A 27,776-nucleotide genomic window follows, 5' to 3' on the forward strand; every position below is an offset into this window, starting at 1 on the left:
AAATTTTGATCGAAATGAATCTTCTTGTTATGATGCATTTTGATGTGAAAATAACTTTCTATGCAATATTTGAATAGGAATCTGTGTACAATTCAAGCAGAATAGTTGAAGGGTTGTGCAAATCAAAAGTACAGTACGCAGCAGTAGACAAGCACTGTCAAAAAATGATTTATTCATCATGATAAGTATGAATATTTTCATGAACAAAATGTACAATAAATATTAGTTGAAATTATTAATTTTTGTTTTGTAATATCAGTTCACCCCAGTTGCTACAGAGGAATTGTCTTTAGATCTAATTAAGGTCTACACCCACACTCACATTGTATAGGTATATATCTTAATCATGTAGCTATGCATAATATGCAGGTCAAAGTGCCGAGCTCAACATTAATCAGACATCCTGTAGATATATCATTGGTGCTTAACTCTCTGGAGCCTTATCATAACATCTTATAATTTTTAATATTTCCTGATGAAATTTGAAAAAAATTGTAAATACACAGTATATTTACCTACGCTATTACTGAGTGCTGAGATAAAGCCAGGCCTTGTTTTATATAGAGAACTCATATTCTTCACCCAGCCTCATATATATCCCCTACATAACAACTTTATAGGTTGAAACTATCCATTAATATATTTTCATTGATCTTGCTGGTAATTCATGATTATCTTGCACTTCTATTGTATTATTTCATCAGATATAAAGTTGATAAGTCTAGAATAAGTGAATGGGTTCAAAGTATATGGAATGAAACATGATCTATTATGAGAAAATACACATGCAAAATGTAGAGCAAGTTTTGATGGCTTAAAAAGAGAGGATAGTTGGCCATTAATGCTAAATGTAAGGTAGGAAAGAAAGCAATATGTTGATAATGGGATAATGGTAATAAGGGAGTAATACTGATTGCAAAAAATCAAAAAGTAATATCTAGAAGCAATCAATTTTCTGAATAATTCGATTTTAAAATATATTCACAGAAAATCTTTTTGGAATATTCATCATTTTTTTCTTGATTGATCTCAAATAATAATATATCCTACGATTTTTGTAGTAATTTTTTTGAAAATCCTCACCATGTAAAGATTCTTTAGCTTTGGATTAAGCTGGTTCTTATCATTATGTTTATTTGTTTATTTATTACTTAAGTACTTGATTAAAGAACATATCAAAGCAATCAAAATATTCAAAATCAAGTCTAAATAATTAAAATTAAAACATACAGAATTATTTTTGAAAATCCATTTTTCATGATTTTGTACTAAAAAATATACAGTATTACAATACATAACCTAACTAATTTCATTTAATTTCAGTTTGGAGTCCATCTTACTCACATATTTATCAGTAAGTAATGTTTCCCAAATTTCATGAAAATCAAAACACGTGAAATCCTCATAGTATTTTAAGTTTATCTACTGCAGGGAAAATCATTGAAATGGACATTAATTGCAAATTATGAACATTATATAATGTTGACTTGGCACTTTTGATTAATTTTATTAAGCAACCTGACAGCAAAATTATACCTGAAGTTGACATTTTGTTTGAAGCCAGTTCATTTTTATAAAGCTGTATTATTAGAAAAGTTACCGTCAAGTTTAACTAATTCAAGCAAATATTATCATAAAAGAATAGACTCATCAAAAGAACACCAACTCATCTAATGATTGGCTATCTGCAAACTACCAGCATGTATCATCTGAATGCCTGATTGATAGCACCACTTGTCCCTCACTTCCACTGCCGATGAGCATGGCTATACAAGAGGTAAAGTAATGAATTGTAAATGAAACATGGCCAAAGCTAAATAAGTAGACAATCAATATGACTGGCTTAGCTGGAGTTTAGCTCATCCTAAGTACAAGGCTACAGGAAACTGAAATTAGTGGATAGTGCATGCCTTCCCCATTCAGAGCAAGGAGTTTTTGATAACTTGCCTAATACATTTTAAGGGAAAGAGAGCCAAAATTTTAAATAGGATTTAATGAAGTTTGTTTTTTGTCTAAAACAAAAGAAAATGGGTAGTTGCATACAAATCGGAAAGACATTTAATGAATGCATATATAAAATATAAAGACAGGGTGAAAACTTGTTTGAGTGATCATTTGGAGACTATCAAAATGCTTTCTTTTTGCATATTATATGTAGACAACACTTGCAATATATTTAAATTAATTTTGGTTAATGGGGAACTATCTATATTTTTTAAGTAAATAATTGATTAACAAAATGTTTTTGGTATCAATTTCTTTTTCAGTTAAGGGATGATAGGGGATGGGTGAAACAATCTGATCGGAATGAGGAATTAACACCATGCCCATATTCAAGGAGTCAAATTTAAAACCTAAGGTCTTATAAATAATGAAACAATAGTGTACAAGAAAAATTATTTGTTATCTTAAACATTTACCTGAATAAAATTTTCAAGTTGGTTTAATTATACTTGATATTTCTTGAACCAAGAATGGTTCAAATACTTAATTTAATACAACATCTCACTCACTACTGGAACGGCTTCTGTATCATGATAACTCCTAGAGATGGTGCTGATGGACTCAATGAAAATTTCTTCTGCCAGGGTAAGTTACTCTAGCTAGATCAAAGAGTCAGAAAAATTGTAGGCCACTGAATATATGAACCTCAGTGAGTCAGCTGCAAAAGCATCTGACAGCAGTGAAGTAGCCAAATAGTATGATTCTGTCACATTAAAACACTAATGAGGAAGGTGATAAGAAACGACCTCAATTTATTATCCCACACAATTATGATAGAACCAAACAGGATGCCAACTATGGTATGCATTCCATTGGGATAGGCATTATGGCAAGGGTGTGGTATGCAAGAGCATCCATGATCTTGTAACATGAACACAGAGGATTTAAGAGACCTATTTTCTCAGAAGAGAAAAGAAGATAAAATAGGTAGTTAGAATATTAGGATAATGTTAAAGACTGAGAAGTTAGAAAACATCAAGCAGGGGATAGAAAGAGGAAATATAGATATATTCGGTCATTGTGAAGTGAGAAGGGATGGTATTCAGTGGAGGTGAAGAGAGCCAACAAGAATTATTAGAAGTTAAACAAAATGATAGCACATGTACTAGGGTGGTTTAAAATTGATTTGAAGTCAATCTGTAATAAAATATTTGGCCCACATCTGAATACTCAGTGATAATTACAGGTAATGCATTAAGTACTACTATAATATATACAGCTTCTTTTTGAGAATAAGATTAATCCACATTAGAAACCAGAAGGAAAGTTTCTTTCTAAGAAAAACAGCAATTCTTCACCCTCCCAAATTGCAATTACCTTCATTGAAATTCAGATGAATACAATAGGAATAGAGGTTAATTCTGAACTGTTTCTAATGTTTCAACCCCAGATGTAGTACAATATTAGATCCAGGATAAACAGAGGAGCAGTAATTCTCTCATTTACACCAAAATTAAGATGAATGAACCAGGTTTCTACATTATTAATTAAGAGTTATGACATGCAAACCAAAACCATAGTCATCAACTCAAAGGTTTGTTTAATAGGTGAGGGTAGAGCTCACCAATAGCATATGAAGTTCAGACACATCAGGGTTGGGGGGCCAGTTCTTTTCCCTGTGCCGCCTATGGTTTCCCAGAAAGATGTGGTACCAGAAAAATTAATCACAAAGCTTGTGTGAAGCTAAGGGTACACAGAAGTGTCCCTGGGAATCGGACCCAGGTCCTCCGATCAGAAACCCAGAACTTTACCTAATGGACTACCGCATCCCATTAATGACATGTATGGTCCTATAAAATGTAAAAATTATAACATAAGTAACATCCTTAGTGGTTATACCACTGTACTCAACTCATAGGATACAAGAGGTTGTATACAACCCAGGATATAGGGAAATCGACATTTTTAGTTTACAATCTATCGCATATTCTTATGATTTTAAAGAGTAAAATAATTACTTGAAATATGCTGATGGGTAAATCTATAGATATAAGTTTTTCATACAATCAGTCTGATCACTGTCAAGTTCTACAAGAACAACAAATGTATAAATATACAGGTAAAATTCATATGCCCTTTTTAAGCTTATATGGAATATTCAGATACAAGCAGATATACAAGGAGCTATTCATCCAATCCATCCACCATCCACTTAGAATAAATCATTAAAATCACTTGTACTCCCTTGAATATACCCAAATAATTATACACTTTTTCATAAACCTTCCTGTTTACATAGTGACAGCTTTCCTAACCACTATTCATAATGGCAGAAACAATTTATTATGAATAACATAATTATTATTCATTAATAATGTTGTAGAAAACACTGGTTTATTATTTGTAACCAACTACAGTATTCGCACAATATCATTTTAAGGTGTGCTCCTTCATAAAATCCTTTATGAAGCCATGATTGGTAGATACTAATACAATACCAGTGTTAAGTTTTCCATGTGTTCTCTATATATGCATATGCCAAAAACACTTTTGAATGCTATTAAACAATTAGTATAACTTCAATTTGAATTAGGTCATAGCACAATTGATAAACTAAGTTTCCATGATTTTTGTCAGCCAATTTTTTTTCAAATGTTTAACAGTCCCGAAGGTTTTCCTGCATTCTTCAATAAATTACATACTCAAAAAACATATTAAAATGCATATTTTACAACTGCCATATATCAGTTCATTGAATGCATGTTGTAAAGCTATAAACACTAAATTCACTAGAAACTTTTTTGATACCCACATTCTTTATCAGAGTTTTATATAACATGTAATACAATGATTTATTCATAAACCTACATATCCATCACTATCAACAGCATTTAAAATAAGAAAAGTATAACAACGCATTTTGTGTTTGCCTGTAATCACTCAGATTCAGGAACTTAACATTAGAAATCCTTTCATATTTCACACTTACTTCTTAAAACATATTTTTTTAGCCACCTATGAAATAATTATTCATAAAATATAATAAATCTGTTTATCATAAAATGTACAATACATAACAGTGCAAGAAAATATGCATCTATGAATTGAACAATCTCCAAAAATGCAATTTCACTAGGAAGCATAGAGAATATTTTAAAAAGTTAATGACATACCACTTCGACTAAGTCATTTAAATCACAAAATAATTAAGCACAGATTACATCAAAATTGAAAGCTTTATCTGGATTGGTATGGATCATTTTCCTCAATGAAAACAGTATTGATGCGAGAAGAGTCCATGAATGCTTCAATTTTTTCCAGTAAATCAGTGGCAACAGCAGCAAATTCTTCCCACTCTTGGTAAGCAGTTGTCATAGAGATTTCTGGATCCACCTCACTTCCCTCAGGAATGCCAAAATAATGCTCCTCATCTGTAATTAATGAATATTTCACTCGTGTCAATGAAATATAGATTGGTAAAACAAAAGCCATGCTGATTAAATCAAAGCAAAAAATTTGGGAATTTCTTATAATGCAATGAAAATAAAATAGTTGTTCACATTCTGTCCACAATAGAATTTTCTATGGTGGAAATTTAGCTTCTTAAGAGACTTTGGCTAGATAAGAATCATCAGAATTTACTACAAGCGGTTAATTGCGAAGAAAATTTGAGGACAATACCCTTATGGTGGCTATTATAATGTCTAACTAGTTGAATCAGTTCAGTTTTTTACTATTCACTTTTGACAATTTTCCAAGGAACTACTTAAGCTGTCAGTTTACAGGCCTGATTATATTTTTGATACACTCATCAAAGTTATCAATAGCTACTTTAGCAGGTCCAATAATAGTGATTTATTTCATTTCACAATCGGGCCATTTTGAGAGTTTTGCTCAGTATATTTACACTTTCAACATTTACATTATTCAAGCCATCACCATCATTTTAATTTCAAAGACAGGCACATTTTGATAATTTTATGAGTATAAAATCCACTATGATTTCTATTATAATGCTAAAATGGTTTTTATATTTGATTGATGAAATCAATAGTCACAGAATCTCAGATGCATCTTAGTGAGTAAATACTTATTCTGTTATCATATGTTTTATGGATAGAGAAATCATTCTTAAATATCAGGTAAGAGAGGGTTATGGGCATTCATGGAAAGTTCTAATCAATTAAATACTATCTATTGAACATATAAAGATGAAGTTAAACAATCAAATGGATTTTACAAAGCATTTTCTTTATTGATTTGTGTAAAAGAAATGCTAAAAGTTCACATTAAGTGCATAACCATTTTCTGTGCATTTTTCTGTGTACTTTACTTGCTTGGTTAACAACAGATAATTCTATTTAAGTCATAAAGATGACAATTTAAGAATAATTCACTAGTTTGCCCCCATTTTCTCATTGGTAATTTATCCCTCTTTCTTGATCCTTAACTGCTTAAGAAAGAAAATTAGATTGAATACTGATTTTCTAATTTTGATCAATACTGAGTGGTTACTTTATTCTGAAATGTATACTGAGCATTGGAAATTTCTTTGGGGATACATATTAACATACTTATTTCTATCAAGTTCTGATATATAATCAAGCTGTATCAGAAAGCTAGAGAATGTTTAAGATGATGAAAATGTATTAATTGGCCATCACTCAATTGAGTAATTCAATGCTATAGCAATACATAATCATTTTACCCAGTTAGTCAGGAAGTCTAACAAACAGCTATAATTTTTTTTATATACTCACCCAAATAATCCACTAAAATATTCACCAATTTGTCAGTTTCATTCTTTCCAAGGTCAATGTATAGATCTTGAGATTCAATAATGTAATTCCAAATAACCTGACAAATTAAAGACGACAGGTTCCAATTTCTTCCATTAGTGTTTTCAAGTATATGCATTAACCTAATGTACATTGAAATGAAACAAAATAAAATGTTATAAGTTGCATGAATATTAACAATAAATTTTATGGAATAAGTGAATCAAAGACAATAACACTAAATCATGTAAATAATGAATTGACCAAACAAGTTAATACTGGCAGTCTTTAAGATATGTTCAAACATCTGAAATAATAATATTTTATGCTTTATGTTTATACATCATGCATATTATAATTCTATGGGTTGTGTATCGACATGAATGTGCATAACAAAATAACAACACGTTCACCTATCTGTGTTGGAATAGGCAAATACATCTCAAGATGATTTATCATATAAAAAACTCAAATCATACTTTGAGGATAATATTATATCAACGTCATCATGATTTTGCACATGGAAACTGCTGAACAAATCAATAAAATCAAGGATTATTTTATTTTAAATAGACATTACTCCTAACAATGTGCATATATTGCTTAACTGATATAAAAATTTGCCTCATTGAAATATTATAATTTAGGCATTTCTCTAAGGTATTTTGTGCCTCACAAACAATGCACCAAGTTAGCAGAAATATGTAGTAATTTTTAGTTAAAATGGATGGTGATGCAGTTTTCGCTGAAGGCAAAAGGTATTAACATAAGAGACAGGATAATACCATGTGTGAGGATTGTAGCTGATATGATTCTAATGGCTGTGAGCAGAACAGAGAGTGAAATACTTTAACATCTGGAATTCGAGGAAAGAAAAAAAGGTTGAGACTGAACACAAAGACATCAAGGGTAATAAAAATCAGAGAGCTACAAAACTGGAACCTTGTTATATGGAGGAAACAGACTGGAAAATGTGAAATGGTGCAAGTATTTAGGAACAGAAATAACAGAAACAGGAAAAGTGAAAGTGCATTAAAAGTGAGGATAGCAATGGCCACAACAGCATACACATAGAAAAGCAGCTAATTAAGTAACAGGATGGATTTGGAACTGAAGAGGTTCATTAAATGTCATATGAGGAGCAAAATGATATATAGATGTGAGGCAGAGATTTAAACAAAAAGTGACAGAGAAATATGGATTTGGAGAAAGGTGTCCAAGATCACATGGTTGACTAGGAAAAAAAAACAAGCTGCTGAGGAGAGTTAGAGAAGAGAGAAACTTGAGTAACACTATCAGAAAGAAGAAGAAGAAGTGGCTTGGATATGTACTGCTTAATGAGGCATGTTGTGGAAGGAACAGTCGCGGTAATTGTGAGGAGGTACGGCAGGAGAAGTCTTCAAATTTGTGGACATTAGAAAAGGGATTTGTGGGTATGTAAAAACTAGCACATGTTAGGAAAGTGGGAGAGGAGTTAGGGCCTGCCTGGAAGAAGACAAATGATGATAAATACCAATAATTAAGTTTTCTAATGCCCTCCAGAGGCTGACATCACCTCACACTGCATATTAGTTCAGTATAGTTCAATAATTTTGACATAAGATTTCCAGTTTGATCTTTTCATGATGGAATAAAACACAGCCTCTTTAAATAAGATAATTATTGATATCTTGATCTAAGGCTCACTTTCAGTAGAGATCCACTGCACAGTTTCTTTTGGTAAAATGAAGGGCTTCCCAATACTAGTTATATAAAAGGCATGTCAGAATAGCCATTAAAAGTTATTATAATGCAGAGAAAGACAGTAATACAATTATAAAAAAAATATAAATGCTATTAAGTTACAAAAAATTAATGTAAATGTTAAATGGAATTAATTATTCAGTTGTTCTATTTTCAATTGAGCTCATATTAGAAATTTACTGATCATATCAAACTAATTCCTAAACACCAAGGAGGTCGATTGTTCCCCTTCTAAGAAGTGATCCCTGGGGGTATTAGAAGAGAATATGTGTTATTTTTACACATTATTGGCAATTGTTTGTAATAAAAACCTACTATATTGAATACAAGATATGAACACTAAATATAGAAATAATATAACTACTGATAAGATATTTACCTTGATATTCCCTGGTGATTGGCAAATATCCTACGCTTGTCTGGATCTGCCATCATATTCACAAGGATACCAACATTGGCCATGAGGATATCTTTAGAAAAGTCTAATGGTTTGTGCAGTAAATGAAGTAATTTCTCAAGAACTAGAAAATAAATTTTTACATAGGTGTTATTCTGTGCACATGAAGACCAACTTAATTATTTTTCTTAGCATGTTTCTTGATACCCATTTACTCACTTCCATTTTCAACAGTGTATTCTCTCACTGCCTTTGACTGAGTTAAGTTTCCAAAAACTCTGATTGCTTCTGCTAATGTTTCTTTATGGTCTTCCATTATAAAGCAGTGAAGAACTGAAAAATTATGGAAAGTTTCCAAATCAAACAGGAGCATTTATAAAATGAATGTTCTCAGGCATAATATGGCGGGACCACTGCATTTCAGAAAGGTAATGCAAAGAAATTTTTGTAGGATTCTATACAGAAGTCTGTAAGATAATTCTACGTGTAATTCTGCAAAATTTTCTTTTTACCACCTTTATAATAAGCATTTATGCTGGGGTAAACATTTCAAATGTATACAGTAACAAAAACAAGAGAATTTTTTCATTACCTTCCGCCATTTCAATTTGTCGCTGGGAAAAATCTTCATTTTCTACTCCAACAGCCCAAAATGTAAGGTTGTTCAAGGTTGCCAATATGCTGACCACTAATTCAGGGCTATTTTCAACTGTATGGTTACGTAACATTGCCAACAGAGCATCCAGGATTTTCCCACAAGTTTCATCATTGCTTTCTTCCTTATTGTGTCCCACAATGCTCATACCCACAACTGGACTGATGCTCATATTGGCAACCACACGCACCACCTTAAATAACAAATAACAGTATTACAATCCTTAAATCATTAAATAAACAATAATAATACATTTTATTTGTCCAGCTATCAAGTAGTTACAACTGTTACACTTGATATAAGACGCGTCAGGGGAAAGTGACAAAATACATTCATGGATACAAGACATATCAGGCATGATCAAGAAATTCAGCAATTTAATAAAACATTTTTAATTTTAAGAACCTATGTAGATTGACTTTAAATGCAGCCACACTTTTATGGGCCTTAATCTCAGCTGGGAGATTATTATAAAGTTGAAGGCCCATAAAATTTGGGCCAGCACCTGCATTTTTTGTACGTACATATTAAACGTGCAGCTGCTCATTCTGCCTTGTAGAATATTTGTGGATATCACAATTGTCCATATACTCAGATAGATTTCTTTTTGTATGTACTACTACATGAAAAATATAAATACATGGCACTGGCAATACATCCAATTTTTTAAACAGGGGACAGCAAGGGGCATTGTGTTCTACAAAACTCATTAGCCGAATGACTCTTTTTTGGACCCTGAAAATAGCCAAGGCCTTAGATGATTGACTCCAGTAAAGGATGGTATAGGCTATGCGAGAATAAAACTGACCATATTACATTGCATGTTAATTTGCTCAACCTATATTGTATGATGGTAGAAAAAACAGTGGAACCTCATACAACAAGCATAATTAATTCCAGAATCTTTCTCTTAGAGCAACAAACTCGTTATGCAACATAATTTTTCCCATATAAGTTAGTGTAAAATATGACTATGTACTCCATGCCAAAAAATAAATTATGTACAAGGTTTATCCAAAGAAAATTATGAATACATTGCTTAGGATCATTGATTCATCTTTTCTTCTATTCTAGAATTAACTCACCTGGGAAGCAAATTCATTTGCAGTTAACAAAAAAGAATCCAAATAATTAGTTTATTATCGATGATATACTCCTTATTTTTTTACTGTAAAGCTGTTTTGAGAGATTCGTTTTTGCTGATGCATCTAAGTTTTGTAAAAATGCGACATGGTATTATCATTAAATAAATTTGTAGCACACATAGCCACTGCCTTATTAGGGTGATGCTTCTCAATGTACCATGCAACAGTTTCCCATGACCTTCAATTCATATTTAGCCTGCCTGCTATTCTGGACATTAAACTTCTTGAAGGCTTGATAGAGTGTCTGAATGGTAAACAAGCAGGGGTTTCATTTTCAAATTGCTGCTTGCATTAGCACAATTTAGCAGCATGAGATGGCCTTTCATTGGCTAGTAGCTGGGCATACATTCTTCTCTTCTGTTAAGTGTACATATACACTCAGAATCTATGAGTGTCTTGAAATCGCCATACATTGACTATGAAGTTCTCTGCTGCCATTGAGTTGGAGCTTTCTGCTTCATCAATTCTCACAATGGCTTTTTGAACTTCTTGAACCATTCACGGCTTCCCTCAAATAAATCTTCAGCCATTGATGACCCTGGCATCTACTTAATGAGGTCAGCAAAAATCACTTTCATCTTCTCACAAATAATGCTCTTGTTAACAGTATCACCTAGCAATTGTTTTTTGTTGATCCATTAGAGAAACAACCTTTTGATGTCATTGAATATTCACAGCCATTGCATAGATATTCTTGTCTCTCTCAGCTATACTCTCCCTTTGAAGCATCTCTCCACAATTTTGCCCTTGATCTTGAGGATAGAGTAAATTCTCTAAAATATATAAATAATTTTCATTCTCTTAAGCTATCTTCCACCGATTTTTTCTTTGGGGACATTTTTTTCACAGTGCACAAAATATTATTTTTGCACGAAAAATACGCCTGAACAGGTTTGAAAAATGTGTGATCACTAGCAACACTAAGATGTTAGCAGAATGAATGCTAAGCACAAGCTGAAGCAGCAAGTACACAGTCATTCCAGGAATCTCCCTCTCTTCATCACTCATTATGAGAAAATACGAATGTTTGGCAAGGCATTTAAAAAAGTATTTTTGCTCATTATGCAAATTACTCATAATGTGAGGTGCTCATTAAACGAGGCTCCACTGTACCCTCAGTTCTCTACCCACATATTTACATCAAGCATTTCCTTATAAAATAGTTACAGGGTATTCAGTAATAACTTATTAATTTACAGTACAATTCCAGATTTTATGGATATGTATTTTTTTGGGTTGGAAATCCTTTTGTCTGGAATTATTCAATTTTTCTGCAGCAAATTCACTTTATGCAGCTAAGCGTACCACAGCCCATAATGAATAGAAACAGAATGAATGGACACAAGTCCATTGTAACAGTGTGAGTGGTAAGAGATCAACAAAAAGTATGTATGTGTACATCAATCTTTCTTGAATGCTCGTGGAGGGTTGACGTGCCTAACGGTCGCTCCGTCCCTCTTTTACTCCCAGACAATACTCGCTACTGCAATGCCTCCCAAGGCCAACCATAATGGACAAAAGGACTTATGAAAAAACAATTCCTATGACCATGCTGAGTTAAAGTCCATATTGGAAACAATAAATAAAACAAATGCAAGTTTTCAAGAAGAGCTTGAAACAGCAAAGAAGGACGGCTCTGAAGAAAAGAAGTCGAACATCACATTGCTTGAAGAAAGATTCGTCAAATTCCAAAATGGAATCAACAGAGACCTATAGCGTCTTTCTGAAAGGTTGAAGGATATTGGAAAAAGTGTCTTCAAGTTCGATTACCACCTCAATGATCTTGAACAGTACTCGAGTAGAAATTGTCTTCTTCTGCATCGAATCAAAGAATAAAAAAGTGAAAACTGCTTGTGTGTAGCCGCAGATTTCTTCATTAACACTAAAGGTAAGCGTGAACCCCATGTCCCTTGGCCGAGGCCACAGAATAGCTTCAATTAAGGAATCAAAAAAACATCCTTGTTCCATCATAGTAAAGGTTATCTCATATCAAGACAGATATCAATACAGACCCATAACACTACTACCCGAAATGGGGAAAATGTTCGAAAGAATCATCAAAATGAAAATTGAAGAAGCAGTTGGTGAGGAGGATCTCCTTCACAAAAGCCAATTTGGATTTCGAAGAGGCGGATCCACCGCAGCCGCGGCAATAAAACTTCTGCAAGAAATCAAAAATCGTAAATATAAGTATAAGGTGGCCTTATTCATAGATTACGAAGCAGCATTCGATTCATTATGGTGGCCCCATTTCATAAACCAGCTCAAAAGGTATAAAGTCCCGGGACCAATAGTAGAACTTATTAAAAACTATTTCTTGAATAGAACCACCAAAATACAACTAAATAATCTGGAAGTTGAAAAGAACATTACAAAAGGGGCACCACAGGGATCCATACTCGGTCCTTTTCTTTGGAACATCTCCATGAATGATTTACTGAATCAGCCCCTTCCTGGAAACTGCAGATGGACAGCCTATGCTGATGACGTTGTGATCACAATGCCTGCAAATTCCAGGAGAGAAATAGAAAAACTCGCAAAAGAATGTTGCCATATAGTGGAGTCATGGAGTACGAAAGTGAAATTAAAAATTTCTGTGAATAAGACTAAGTACGTCGTATTCGGGAAAAAATTGTCACGAAACCCAACTATAAAAATCTATGGTCAAAACATCAAAAGATCCTCCACATTCAGATACCTGGGCATTGAATTCGACGAGAGACTAACATTCCAAGAGCACGCAAATTACGCAGCAGGCAAGGTCAAGAAAATATTTAACTGCTTAAGAAGGCTGTGCAGAAACCGATTTGGCATCACCACTAATAGCTTAAGAACTATATACAACAGAGTCACCATCCCAATATTGGCATACGGCTGTGAGGTGTGGGGAGAGAGACTCAATTACAGCAGAATCCGGAGAAAACTGGAAGAGGCCCAAAGATCTTGCCTAATTGCAATATCCGGGAGCTACAATACGGTCTGTAATGAAGCTCTACAAATAATAACTGGGATACAGCCGATAACATTCTCAGTAGAGGAAAGAAGAATCAAGGTACGGATGAAGCAGATGGAAGAGGCTACTCTGGGTGATGTAGCTTTGTCTCCAACTGAGAAATGGAGCAGGAACAGGAATTTTATAAGAGCGTATTTCCTGGATATGTGGGAACGGGAATGGGAAACATTAGAAAAGGGTAAAACAACCAGACAATTTTTACCTAGCGTGAAGGAAAGAATGAAGATCAACTTTAAAACTTACAACGGTATTACGCAAATTTTAACGGGCCATGGGGAGTTTACATCATACCTCAAGAAAATAGGGAAAAAAAAGGAGGGGACGTGTGAATGCATGATGGAGGAGGATACGGCAATACACAGAATGAAGATCAACTTTAAAACTTACAACGGTATTACGCAAATTTTAACGGGCCATGGGGAGTTTACATCATACCTCAAGAAAATAGGGAAAAAAAAGGAGGGGACGTGTGAATGCATGATGGAGGAGGATACGGCAATACACAGAATGAAGATCAACTTTAAAACTTACAACGGTATTACGCAAATTTTAACGGGCCATGGGGAGTTTACATCATACCTCAAGAAAATAGGGAAAAAAAAGGAGGGGACGTGTGAATGCATGATGGAGGAGGATACGGCAATACACAGAGTCCTTTATTGCCCAATTTATGCCGAGGAAAGACGCGAACTGGAAGCTATCCTTGGATATTTGCATAACGTCCAACAAATTGGGCAATACCTACATGAGGAACCGATTAGGAAAATATTGGAAAGTTTATCAACAAAAGATAAAGTAAGAACGGGGAGAGTAACGGAAAGGAATGGCATGTAACTCATATTTTGTATTTTGTAAAATTAACAAAATTGTATTGGGGGTTTAAACATAAGGCACCCTAAAAAAAAACTGAAATTGAAACAATAAATTGCCCGATCCTGCTCGAACGGGCCCAATTATTATTATTATTATTTATCAAGTTTGGAGGGCAAAAAGAAACCTAAAAGTGAGAGGGTTTCTCATAATGGAGTCACTCACAGCTACCAGGAAGCATCTACCACTTGCCGCCAAAGATCTTGCCAAGTCAAAGAATGTATGGACCCAAGATAGCTGTCTTAAAACCTGATGACTCTTGGATTTTTGTCTCAAACAAAGGAGACATGCAGCAGGCAAGTATTGATTAAACCTCTCGCAATATTTCATCAAGGAGCGGATGCCGCTAACTCAGTGGTGGTGTTGCCTTCCTTGCCTACCACAAGTATTTTTGACCAACTGCTTTTAGATAGCATAAAATAATTTAATAGAGGGATTTGTGGCCTGCCAGTGCTCTCTTTACTACCACAAAACATTACTCCCTCATAGTACCCTATCGCACTGCACTCTTACTTATCTCTGCCTCATGGTGCTCAAAATTCCTGCCTTCCATGCTTTGTGCCTCTACCTTCCAGTCACCCAATATCCGGAAATTGCTCCTGATCTGCCTTCTTTGATTCTGCACTAGTGACTTCTCACCCCAGCCTACTCCTTCATCTCTAGTCTTCTATATCCCGTGCTCTTGCTGCTCCTGGATTTAGCACACCTGTTCCTGATCTACCTTAAGAAGTCTTTCAGGAAAAGTGACTTAGTGTCAGTGACCAGTGCTTTTTCCATAGTAATATTAAATAGTGCCTCCCTTATGATTAGTGTTTACTATTCTTTTTTCCAAATTTGTACAATCATTCCGTAGTGCTGTGTTTAAAACTAATTTAGTGAAAAGTGATTTGGGGTCAGTGCTTAGTGCTTCTCCCATATCTCACTAGTAGTGACTTTTCAATAGAGTTTACAGGATTTTTCATTTATTTGTTTCCTGCAATTGTTTAGTCTTCCCATAGTGCAGTGCTTAGCGCAATCCCATCTGCACTGATTAATAGTGCCTCTCAGTTCCTTAGTGCTTTATTGAACGATCTCGTAGACTACCTTAACAATTGCAGTATGTCGCTATTAACTTACCAATGCTTTAATCCTGTCGATATTTGTATCTGACCAAGTAACTTTTTAAAGTCTTTCCTGTTATGCTTCTGCTTATGTTAACTTTGATAGGTTAGCTATTTCCAGTATTATCTAAGAAGTATGATAAACCACACTCTTGGTTCCCAGTCTAATGATAAAGTGCATGCATGCATGAACATATTAGTAAGGGCAAAAGAGTGATTTTGGTGGGTTTTTCTTGTGGGGTGATTACTTATCATTTACACATATTCTTAGATAAGTATATATTCAGTTGAAATCCAATAAGTGGGAGAGGAGTCTCAACAAAGTGACCAAAAATAAAATGTTTATCTGAATGACCCAGATTGCAGTGACCATATATGTAATTCACCACACCAGAAGTGGAAAAGTCTGACAAAGCATGGCGAATGGCACAGGATATAGGAAAATTTTTGATGTAATGGATTGAAGTAATAATATTAAATTCAATATTAAAATGTTACGTTTTTCAAATTATTCATCGGCGATCAAAGCTCTAGAACAGCTAGAAATTGTAAAAAAAAAAGAATCAGAGAGTCCTAAAATTCACTCCAATTAATGATTTTTTCCATTCTCCGTATTCCACAAAACTTTAAGTAGTGATGAAATAACCCAACTTATTTTCCCCAACTTCCCTTGTGCCACTGTTAATTCATGAATGTATCATTAACTACTCATTCATAACTCCAGCATTTGCTATTTTCTAGCCTAAATGGTATATTGACTAAATGACAACGATGGGACACAAAAAACACATTTTAGTGAATTCACACCATGCCTTTGGCCAGAGAAGTTTATTTTAAGTGGAAATTCAAATCCTGAAATCTTCTTAAACAAATTTCAACCATTTATCAAGGAGTCAATCATCTGATTAGCTTGGCAAAGAACATTTTTACTTCCCCTCTGCACATCTCTAGCAGTAACCATCCTTCTCATACATGGCAGTTTCTAGAAACTCTCGAATGATCCCTCCCTACCTCTGCCTGCTGAAGCACCTAGCTACTTTTGAAACAAGAGGTCAAGGTTACTGGTAGGGGATACCTCCTGCTGAATCATGGTGGAATACTCATTTCAATGGAAGTAATTGTACAATTGAACTTTATCAATCCTTTTTTAAATATATTCTCAACTTAGTCAAATGTTCATTTTGTTACTTTTGTTGTTTTATATCACCCTCTCCCAGTCTTATTTATGAAAGAGGCATGATGTCCATTAAATAACTGATGATGATACACCTAATGAAATCTGAATTATGTGAAATTTTATGATTATGCTTGTAATGGTTTTAAGAAACAATATTGAATTAGAATAACACACTGTTTCCAGGGTCTTAGTTTTATTCAGTCCTAGATTGAATAAAATTACATAATAAATACCTCACCAATTTAGCGATAGATTATTGAATTGGAATTTCTTCTGTGTTTTATTCCATGTGATTAAAACAAAGTCAATGCATTGCTTTAAAATGGGTTAGTGCCACCACTACTGCCAACTTACATATAGCACAGACATAACCATTGAAAAATAGCCATGATTTTTTTACCACAGAAAAACATTGCTGATTAACAAAAGTCCTATGAAGTAAAACTCTTTACTGAAAACACACCTTGATCAGAACATACCTTAATAAGAACATCAACTACCAAATTGCTGGATGTAGTTGCAGGTGGTTTAAGGTCGGTGTTACCACTGGCATGTGATGATACCGTCGAGTTAATTTTCATGTACTTAAACAACAATTCAATTAAACAGAGTAAAGAATCTTCTTCATAGTAAAACTGTAATAAATAATAAATGACAATAAGTTTTCAAATATGTATGATAAATACCACCCTCCTAGAGATATTCACAATACAATTAGGTATAGCAAATACTTCATTGTTTCAAATTCTTAATATGATTGTAATTAGAAAAATTCATTCCCATGTTTTCCACAGAATATTGGATGAACATAGTTTAAAGAGGGCAATTTGAAAAATAAAAATTGTTTTCACAATTATTGACCCCTGGTGGAGCAGTAAATTTATACTATTGCTCTACTGCAATGACAGATGCTTCACCATTGATTTGATTGATTGATTCTTTTTCATGTTTAGAGCCATTGGTGTTAGGAACTCATGAGTTTTGTGGTGATCATGTATGTTACCACACAAATTGCAAATCACACTGAGCCAAACTACTAATTTTGCATTTGTTAATAATTAACTGCCTTGATTGAGAATATTCTTAAGGCAATTCATTTTCAAGATGCCAATACAAGGTACATCCAGAATCCTGGAGCTTATTATGCTAACATCTGTAGATAACTTCTTAAAAATTTTCATTACCAAAACCAGATATAAAATACTTTAAATATTTGTAGCATGTGCTGTAAATTCAATTGAAATTGTAATAAATGAAAATTCAGTGATAATCCTAGAAAATATATGCATAGAAGAACTTGCATTAGTTATGCTACCTTCTACAATATCTATAAATTTTACCCATTAGATTTTACTAAAAATATAAGTATCTGAGCACATATTTCAAAACAGCTGGGCATATGATTATGCTGAATGTGTAGGTGAATGCGAATTAAATATGAAATTATTTTAAAACACAATACATTAGACCACAATTGCAGGCATTTACACCAAATAGATATAAATAATGCATAATTCTATGTATTCAATGAACGGTGATAGTATTTAATGAACAACTCATATTACGAGGGTCATCCGGAAAGTAGTACCCGTTCGTGCCGCATGAAGTGCTGACGACGCGAGTAGCCGCTGGACGAGGTCAGATAGCTTCAGTGGCTTGTCTGCCTTCTCTGAGCCAAGTTGCGTGACGCTAGCATTGCCTGTGTTGTTTCTGTGATTGTTTAAAAAAATTGAGAACGCCGCCAGTTGTGAAGTGAGGGCAGTGATTAAATTCCTCAATGCAAGAAACGTTCGCCCATGTGATATTCATCGCCAATTAAAGGAGGTGTATGGAGACAATGTAATGGACGAGTCGTCTGTTCGGCGGTGGTGTCGCAACTTCAACATGGGGAGGGGGAACACACACGACGATGAGCGTTCGGAGAGACCGTCTGTCATTACAGACCAACTGGTGAGCTCAGTTGACGAATTCGTGAGGAACGATCGGCGCGTCACAATTGATGACATCTGTGAGCATTTTCCCAATGTTTCTCGAACAATTGTTCATGAAATTGTTAAACACCATCTGCATTATGCAAAAATTTGTGCAAGATGGGTCCCTCGCGTATCTCAATGAGCTGGCGGCGAAGGACTATGCAGCAGGAATACAGAAACTTGTCACACGTTATGACAAATGCCTTAATTTGCTTGGAGATTATGTTGAGAAGTAGTTTAAAGTATCCTCTTTCAAATAAAATTTTTTATGTTTGTTAATATTTACTTTTGTGTCTTTATTTCACGAACGGGTACTACTTTCCGGATGACCCTCGTATTTTCCATATAAAGTCAACAACAACCCAATTACCATGCACATGGTCTCATGGAAGTAAATTGGCTAACAATCAACATTACTAGAGGAAGCTAAGCATTAAAAAGACCATGAGAATGATTTAAAAAATGACAATCTTTGGTTCTTTCAAAGATTTGGGGACAGAAACCTGAATGTTCAGATATGGCTGAGATATACAACATCATCCTTTGAAAATCATATTTTTAGAATGAATCATTACTGAAATCTTACCTTTAGTCGAGCTTTATCACTCTTGGCCATTATATTCCCCAATACATAGCACAACCGCACAACAATGTCTTGCCTTCCAGGAAACTTTTTAAGGAGTTTCACCATCGTTTTTATGCTGCATTCATGATCCATAATGGCAGAGCAACAAATATCATGGGTTGACAAGATACTGTGAAGCATTGAACACATGAAAAATTTTGTTTCAAATAACACATAAATATGTTATTTAGAAGTATTTAATGTGTTTAGAGGAAAGGAAAAAGAGCTAAATATATATGACATGATGCTTACCTTAGAGTCCGTGAAACATTACTGACAATATCAAGATCGCATGAGAAAAGATATATGGTGCTACAGAGTTCATTAATAACTCCTGAAGTAACAAACGCCTCTGGGAATGGCTCCTCCTCCTCTCCAGCAACATTGCGTAGTGCACCAGTCAGCTGGAACAATGCATGGCTTGTTTGTTCAGATATGACCCCGCCGTCCATTTTCTGAAAATGCCACAAATAAAAAGTTCCATTTAATTGCAGAATTAAACATTTCATAACACAGAAATAATATAACTTTTGTCAAGGGCACTTTAAGTATTCCTGCTCAATTAAATCTACAGCTATTATTTGGCTGAATTCATACATAAAGTCAATTAAATTTTATTTTGAATTACACTTTACAAGACAGGGAATTGCTGACAGTTATGCTAAAACAAGAATTAAAGAAAAGATGATTTTAGAGTTGAATGAAATTGATTCAAATCAATATGTAATTTAATCCAAAGCCCATTCTTTGAGGCAGAGGCATAGATCCAAAGTTTCTGAGTTGTGCTATCAAGAAAGATTGAAAAAGTAACCTGGAGAAAGAGGACAACTGATGATGAAGTTCTGAACATGGTGAGAGAAGAAAGAGAGTTGTTAGGTGAAATATGAGGAAGGCATAAAAAGTAGGCGGAGGAAATATTGAGAATTAGCAGGATGGTAAAGGTCATACTATATGAGATTATGTTAGGTAAGCAGGGTAGAGGAAGGAATAGAATAGGCTTTATAAACAGTATAAAGGCAAGTAGAAGGTACAAAGAACTGGAGAGGGAAAAAATGTAGGATCAACAAGAGGAATTTCAAACAATAAATATTATATAATTTATGTTAGGGTTAATCTAAAATTTAACCAAATTACCCTTGAATGAAATGAATGACAGAGGCATCATAGCATAGTGGGAAATATTATGATCTTTCAAAACTTTGGCTCCAGTTCCAGGTAATGTCTCTGGAAAATCCAATTTAACTTCTATTTTATATGATTTTCTGGTCACCAGAACTTAGGGAGAAACAACCGGCTGTCTCACAGGGAAAACAGAAGGGAAAGCAATACATCCATCAATACATGTGCTTCACATATGGCTCATTTTAAGGTTGTTTCTACCCTCTCCTATCAAAACCAACCTTTGTTTCCTATTACAATGATGGTTAAATATGCTACTCACTCAACCAGCTTGATTGGACTATCATTTTATACATTATACATGTATAAAACCTCATCATTCCCACATTAAATTTGGAAACACTCTCTCTATATCTGTTGCTCATGGTCAAATTTGGGCTCAGAATAAAGAAATAATTAGGTTAGTAGACCTTATAGATGATCAAATGGAGACACTGCAGCCAGTCATATGATTTGGCTATATGCTATTCATGTACCATGTTTATCAACATTAATGTGATGCAAACTCTTTGAAAGCAATTTGAGAAAGAGATGAAATTGGTTTTGTCTGTATTAGATGTGAATCAACTCCTTATTATAAAGGTCAATGAAAGGGAGGATAGACAAAAATAACTGCATTACATCCCAGATATTATGATTAATGTGGAATACAGCAGTATGACATCGATTTAACATGATAAAGATGTATCAAAAATATACATGTATGTACTGTATAGCATCTGTGCTATCTGGGACAGACAATCAAAACTTATACTCATTTTTCAAAGTGATCTTAACTCATGAAATTAGGTAATTGGCCATAAAACATAAGGAACGAACTAGGAAATATCCTCACCAGCAAAATTCTTAATACCAAATAAAAGTTATGCTTAAATTCTATCTGGTATATTTGTCATGGCTGTAAGTCTGACTCAAATTATTTTTCAATGATAATGGACTTCAAAACAGGGAGTATTCTGTACTTAAACTCCTAAGCCTATTTTTCTTGAACAATACAATAGGTAACAGTTTAATTCACTGCATTTTCCTTGTATTTTCATGAAAGTAATATGCTCAATCCCCACACCTCCTTGGGGTGTTTAAGATTCTGCTCATTATTTTTATCTTTTGTATTTGAGAATTTCAAGATTACTCGATAAAAGTATTGTTGGTTTTCAATAACAATTCATATGGAATAGTGAGGGAAAGTGGGAGGAGGGAAGGATGTAGTAGAACAATAGGTAGAACACTCAGCTATTGACCATAGGGTTGGGGGTTCCAACTATGGGCAATGCCTTTAGAATATCCAATCCACAAATCCAATTAGTGCAACTTATATACAATATCCTTAACTATCAAAAACTAAATTTGTTGGTTGATTATTATGGATATATGGATGGCATTGTACATACATGGTATCAATGTTCCCACCTTTAAAACAATGGATCAGAAATATTTTAAATATTTGATATGATAAATACAAAAATTGTACATACCCATTTATTGATAACTTTCATGTGGAGTACCATCAACTCCAAAGCTCCAAAACTCAATAGTTTCCTTAATAAAGCAGAATTCATCAAAAGAAATTTCAAAGCTCCATATCCATAAACACAAGCTTCAGCATCTTCCATAGGCTCAGCTGTACCCAAAGCATTAATAAACAGCTCTGAAAAAAATATCATCATATATGACCAATATAGTTAGGAATTCATAATTTCATAGCATTTGGATACCCATCTTATAATCAGAAATTGGTGAAAGAGAGAAATGTCATTAACAAAGTTGAAGTGATATTTTGAATAGCCATGCTTTTGATTCAATACTGTTTTCACTGCTTACATTTGACCTAAAGATAGGAAGCACATATAGCCAAATACTATGAAAAATGCAGCTTTCACAATACTGATTTTTGAGGATAAAATTAGGACTGGGCCTAAATAGTCACAAAAATAATTATGACATATCAAAAATTATTTTTCATAGAATTAAAATTTCATTCCATTCCTAATTGTAAAATATCATAAATTATTTCAGACTAACAGTTGAAGTAGACCACACTCAGAAAGGTTATCCAGCATACTCATAGATCCATGTCTATGAAGGATACCTTCTTCAATCCCCAAAGGTTATTCAGCATACTCATAGATCCATGGGTATGAAGGAAGGAAGGTATTCCTTTCCTTCTTCAACCCCTTTTTGATTGAGCATGAGAAAGTTTTCAAAGGAATCACTATCTTGAAATTTCTATGACCATAGTTAAATGGATAATAGGAAGTGTACCAAGGTTGACAAGAGTTGTGGGAAATTCATTTAGTGCCAGTGGGAGTGAAAATGTCTTTCCCTATCCTATGGTAGATAGCATATACCTTATATCATTCAGGATTTCCCAGAGAATGAAAATAAGAGTTTGATATATGAAGGGGAATTGTTTTAGCAGGAAAGAGATTTTTAAAAACTCTTTCAAATCATACTTTCCTTTCCCTCGCCTAGCCCCATCCCCTTTTTATCATTCCATATTTTCAGATTTCTCATAGTTTTATCCTGAGTACCCTTTTTATGTAATAATCATCACACCATATCTTTGTTTCCAGCTGTTTCTCCTTTGATTCTATTTATCCAGTCCTTCCCCAAAAATAAATATGTAACAATTAAAGTCAAATGAAGTGCTCCACCATGTAATCCATTTTCTTAGGCTCAATGCATATGGAAATATTTGCACCCACAATATGCATTGATTCTTAATACATGTGATGAAACAGCAGTTCAAAAATGTACAAATTTTGAAGATAGAGTGCATGTTAATTTAACAAGGAGCTGCCATCTTCCCTATATTCTCTTGTGCTCCATTCAGGCCATGGGTCTTAAATTCAGGGAATGGATTGTTCATGGTTGCGAATAATCAATGCAATTTATGAAAGCAAAATAAAAACACTGCAAAGAAATGTGAAGCTTTCTGAATTGTACATACAAACAAGAAAGAAGTTAGAACTTCATACTATGAAGAACAGAAAAAGAATGAGTAAATTGAAGGATAGAAAGCACCAATCATTATAGTTAGATGGGCTGGAAGTGTTCTCACCAAGTATATTTCCTTGTTGAAATAAATCATCATTTTTGTCACTTCTAGATACCTTGAAGATCAATTTGCAGACACCAGCCAGGTTATTGCCAGCGACATTTAGCTATTGGGAAAGATAAATAAAAAATATGAATATGCATCCCACAAGGAATAAGAAAGACACAATAACAAAATGATTTGAGTTCATAGAATGGTGGATCAGTTGTCTTTCATTGCAGAAAGAATACCTACATCAAAATAGGGAAGGGTCTTATTTTAATCCCTCATTTAAAAATGCTCATGCAAGAAAACATAAGAACTTGAAGGTAAATCCAGCAAATTAATCTAAAATCTGTCTCTGCAAATCCTTACCCTTTAGTCCTCTGCACAGTTTTCCATTCAAAGCTCATGAACTTCATTCCCACACATTATAAATTCACCCTTAACAATTACCACTAACTTCCAATAAAGGATTGTGCCCAGGGAAGAGGGTACAGCTAGCTCTCTAATGCCAGTTTATACTTCTGCCCACTCACACAACATGGTCTCTACAAACTCCCTTGAAATTCTTACTTTGAATTAGATATATCAATAACATTTTCCTCCTTTGGAGCCATGGTATGAAGTAAACTTTTTTCATTTGAGATATTGACATATACATATATACAAACATATAATGATTTAATTATACTTACTGCCAAGATAATATGTGCCACTTCTAATAACAGTTCATTAGAAGACCTTTCTACAAACTTATACAGCGATCTTAGAATTAGAGCTTTATTCTTAGAGTTCAATTTAGTGCCCAGTAAATTTTTGGAATCCAACATCTCATATAGATTTTGCAGCAAAGCAATTACTTTTGATTCATTATTTTCTGAAAGAAAAGTAGACATATTAAATTCAAGCAGTACATTTTTATCAAGTAAAATCTATGAAATTTTTCAATGAATTTTATTGTGAATTCTATATGATACAACTAATGAGGAACAAGTTGGAAGTATTCAATCTAATTAAGTCATGATGGGTTACTTCTAGTGCCAGTTTAGTTTTTAGTTCCAGCAGTTTGGATGAATAAACAGGTAAAGAGTTATTTATTCAATCATTTCTAGCTCAACTTAGTGGAAGTTTATGTTCATTTAATGAAGAACACAATGTATTTTCCCACTGATCTTTATTTTCATACTGCTAGTTTCAATGCTTAGGCATCATCATCAGGTACCTGATGATGATGCCTAAGCAAAATGCCTAGTAAGCAAAAGCTCAATCATCTTATTAGATGTTATACATATGTTTGTGAGAAGCACCATAATATTGAAAAGTTTTACACACAATGTTCATGATTTTTGTTTCCAAAATAAAAACCAATTGTACAGATTCTATAAATATTCATGGGCCCAAAAAATAAAGCTTTCACCATAAATTTTCTAAAAATAGTTAATGGTGATTATTTTTTCATACTTTCCTGCATTTTTTTCATTTGAAAGCAATAGATGAAAAGCAGTTAGTGATATTTTTAGATGCATCACCAATTGTTCAAAGATATACTATACGCTAATACTAGATCCACTTTTATTTATCATAATCATCAATGACCTCCACATTTAAATATCCAATAGTGAAATAATTTATACGCTGATAATACATCAGCACTAAGCATGGGAGAGAATTTTAAAGATGTTAACTCCTCTGCTCATCATACTCTAACAAACATGTGGTGTAGGTCAAATAACTGGCTATTGAATGAGAATAGAACACGTTATCTACAATTTTATAATCATGTTAATCCACCTGATATCAGTCCTCTTTAGAACAGATTCACATCACTTTATTCAGCAGTCCAGTTCCACATTTTTTTTGGAATTATCTTTAAGTAAAAATCTTGACTGATATTCTCATGTCGATGAAATAATCAATAAAATGGCCACTGGGCCTTACATAATCAGGAAAATTGCCTAACCTACCTCACTTGAGACCTTGAGACTTGTATACAATGCAAAAATTCATTCCTACCAGCCTATGGAGTTGTTTTCTAGGGGAACTCTAGTGCAGCAATGAAGGCATTTTCCGTTCAAAAAAAGGTCTGCAAAAGCAATTGTGAATGATCCCTTAAGGATTTCAGGAAAGCCACTACTTATGAAACTGAAACTAATGACTCTGTCTTGCATCCCTCATTACTCTTTAATTGTAAAAAAGAATCAATGTTTGTTTTTTCCCAATTCCACCATGTATGGTCACTTGACAGGTGGAAGGGAGAATGAGCCCCTGAAAAATCAGTCATTCACTATTTCTAAGAAAGACTTACATTATGCAGCCTCACTTATTTATAATTAACAGCCAATGGCCATAAAAATAAGTTCACTGTGACTGCTTTCAAAACTGAACTTAAGAAGTTTTACTCCTCAAGTGTTACTACAGTATAGATGAATTCTTGTTTGACAAATTGTAATTAGAATAATGTTATCTTTTGAGTGACATTTTGCGCTGCATATTGTTACTTGTGCATTGATTTTTGGATACATACAGAGAGTACTTTCCTACATTTCTTCACCTTGCCTAACAAGATTAAACTTTACACCCCACACTACAATAAACTCTTCGTCAATTCCATATACATTCTATCTCCCCTAATTTCACCAATATACTTGTTCTTTTCCTTCGCGTACCTCACTGACTTAACATTCTCCCATCCATCACAGTCTTGGGTATTAATGCTCTGCGTCCATCTTTCTGGCCTTTCAAAGCACTTTGATGAGGAGATGCCACGGCAGTAAATTTAACTGTGTAATCTTCTAATTTGAATTAAAATGTACCAACGTTAAAGTGTAAAAATCATTTACCTCATCAAGGCAAATAATTTTTACACTTTGAAATTGATTCACATTCCTGCTTTCTTTGGATTTTTCTTATCAGTGCTCTCTAATTTCTCTCTCACAAAAATCGCATAACCTTTGTGGTATTTATATTGATTTCCATCTCATACCCATTACACTGACTTTATTATAATGCACTAACTAGGCAATGCTTGCAAATCCTGGGATGACTGACAAATTAATGCTTGATCATCCACAAATCTTACTGTTTTTATGGATTCCTCACTGACTTTCATTCCTATCTCCAGTTCCTCCCATGCCTTTCTCACCATTTCCTCCAAATATATGGTAAAAAGAACTGATGACAATGGACACTCCTGTTTTACTCCTCCTACTAACATTGACCCTCCTGACTCTCTATCCCCCTGAATAGTCTGACATATGAACAGGTAGTGAGTCATTTACCCATCCCCCCAGTCTACTCCTATCTTCTGTGATACATTAATTAATTCTACCAAATTAACTCATAAAACGACTTATCAAAACCTACTAAACGAACAGATACATCCTGTCCCTCTGTTTCTTTACATTAGTGATTCCATTATTGCTATGGCATCATGCATACCTCTCCCATTCCTGAACCCAACTGATCATCCCCCAAGTAATCATTAGCCCTACTCTCCATCCTTTGATTGATTATCCTAAGTACCATTTTTCCTGCATGCAAAGTCAAACTTATTGTTATATAGTCCTCACAGACAGCTGCCTTTCTTTTTTTTTAGAAAGGAATCTAACATAATTCTGTCTTCTTATCAGCTGCTGCTGTCATTTAGCATGGATTTTGTGTGTTGATGATCAAGAAAACCTTACCTTTCCCAATGCTGGGCACAATAAAAACAGCCCACTCAGGGCTGTGTCATTCTTGGTTGTGTTTGTGGCAGTTTCCTGTTGCCTTCCTCAATAGTTTTTACAATGAGATATTATCACTAGCATGATAGATAACCACAGTAACCAATCTGAAGGTTGGTTTGATAGTTGGGGATAGAGCTCAGATCAGAGTACAGGGGTCAATTCTTTTCCCACTGCCACCCATGATTGCCCATGAGAAGTAGAGCACAGCAGGCATGCCGATGGTGCCCAGAGGCATGCCTGGAAATCTAACTTGGGTCCTCCAGTCAGCAGTCCAACACTCTACCATTGAACTACAACATCTACCAATCAGAATACAGAGTTTGTGAAACCAAGTAAGTACCTGTAACAGTCTTTGGCACATTGTATTTTAGGAGTCACCTTCTCTGATACCATATTACTTCGGTGCAATAAA

General features: G+C 34.1%; 1 protein-coding gene across 2 annotated transcripts in view; it reads right to left on the reverse strand.

The window, feature by feature from the left end:
- Position 1: 1 nt before the first annotated feature.
- The window catches only part of LOC139700667 (armadillo repeat-containing protein 2), a 39,408-nt gene continuing 11,633 nt past the window's right edge, over positions 2 to 27,776 (reverse strand). For both annotated transcript variants that reach the window (XM_071599125.1, XM_071599126.1), the window contains 11 exons: positions 24,335 to 24,516; positions 23,661 to 23,763; positions 22,075 to 22,247; positions 19,673 to 19,875; positions 19,382 to 19,550; positions 17,302 to 17,457; positions 9,455 to 9,710; positions 9,082 to 9,195; positions 8,845 to 8,986; positions 6,705 to 6,865; positions 2 to 5,375 (listed from right to left, as the gene is read on the reverse strand). In XM_071599125.1, coding sequence (XP_071455226.1) covers positions 5,182 to 5,375; positions 6,705 to 6,865; positions 8,845 to 8,986; positions 9,082 to 9,195; positions 9,455 to 9,710; positions 17,302 to 17,457; positions 19,382 to 19,550; positions 19,673 to 19,875; positions 22,075 to 22,247; positions 23,661 to 23,763; positions 24,335 to 24,516 — 1,853 coding nt within the window. In that variant the 3' untranslated portion in view covers positions 2 to 5,181. The remainder of the gene's footprint in view (positions 5,376 to 6,704; positions 6,866 to 8,844; positions 8,987 to 9,081; positions 9,196 to 9,454; positions 9,711 to 17,301; positions 17,458 to 19,381; positions 19,551 to 19,672; positions 19,876 to 22,074; positions 22,248 to 23,660; positions 23,764 to 24,334; positions 24,517 to 27,776) is intronic.

The sequence above is a fragment of the Hetaerina americana genome, unplaced genomic scaffold, assembly GCF_022747635.1.
Source record: "Hetaerina americana unplaced genomic scaffold, ioHetAmer1.1.p SCAF_106, whole genome shotgun sequence".
In the NCBI taxonomy this organism is placed as follows: domain Eukaryota; kingdom Metazoa; phylum Arthropoda; class Insecta; order Odonata; family Calopterygidae; genus Hetaerina; species Hetaerina americana.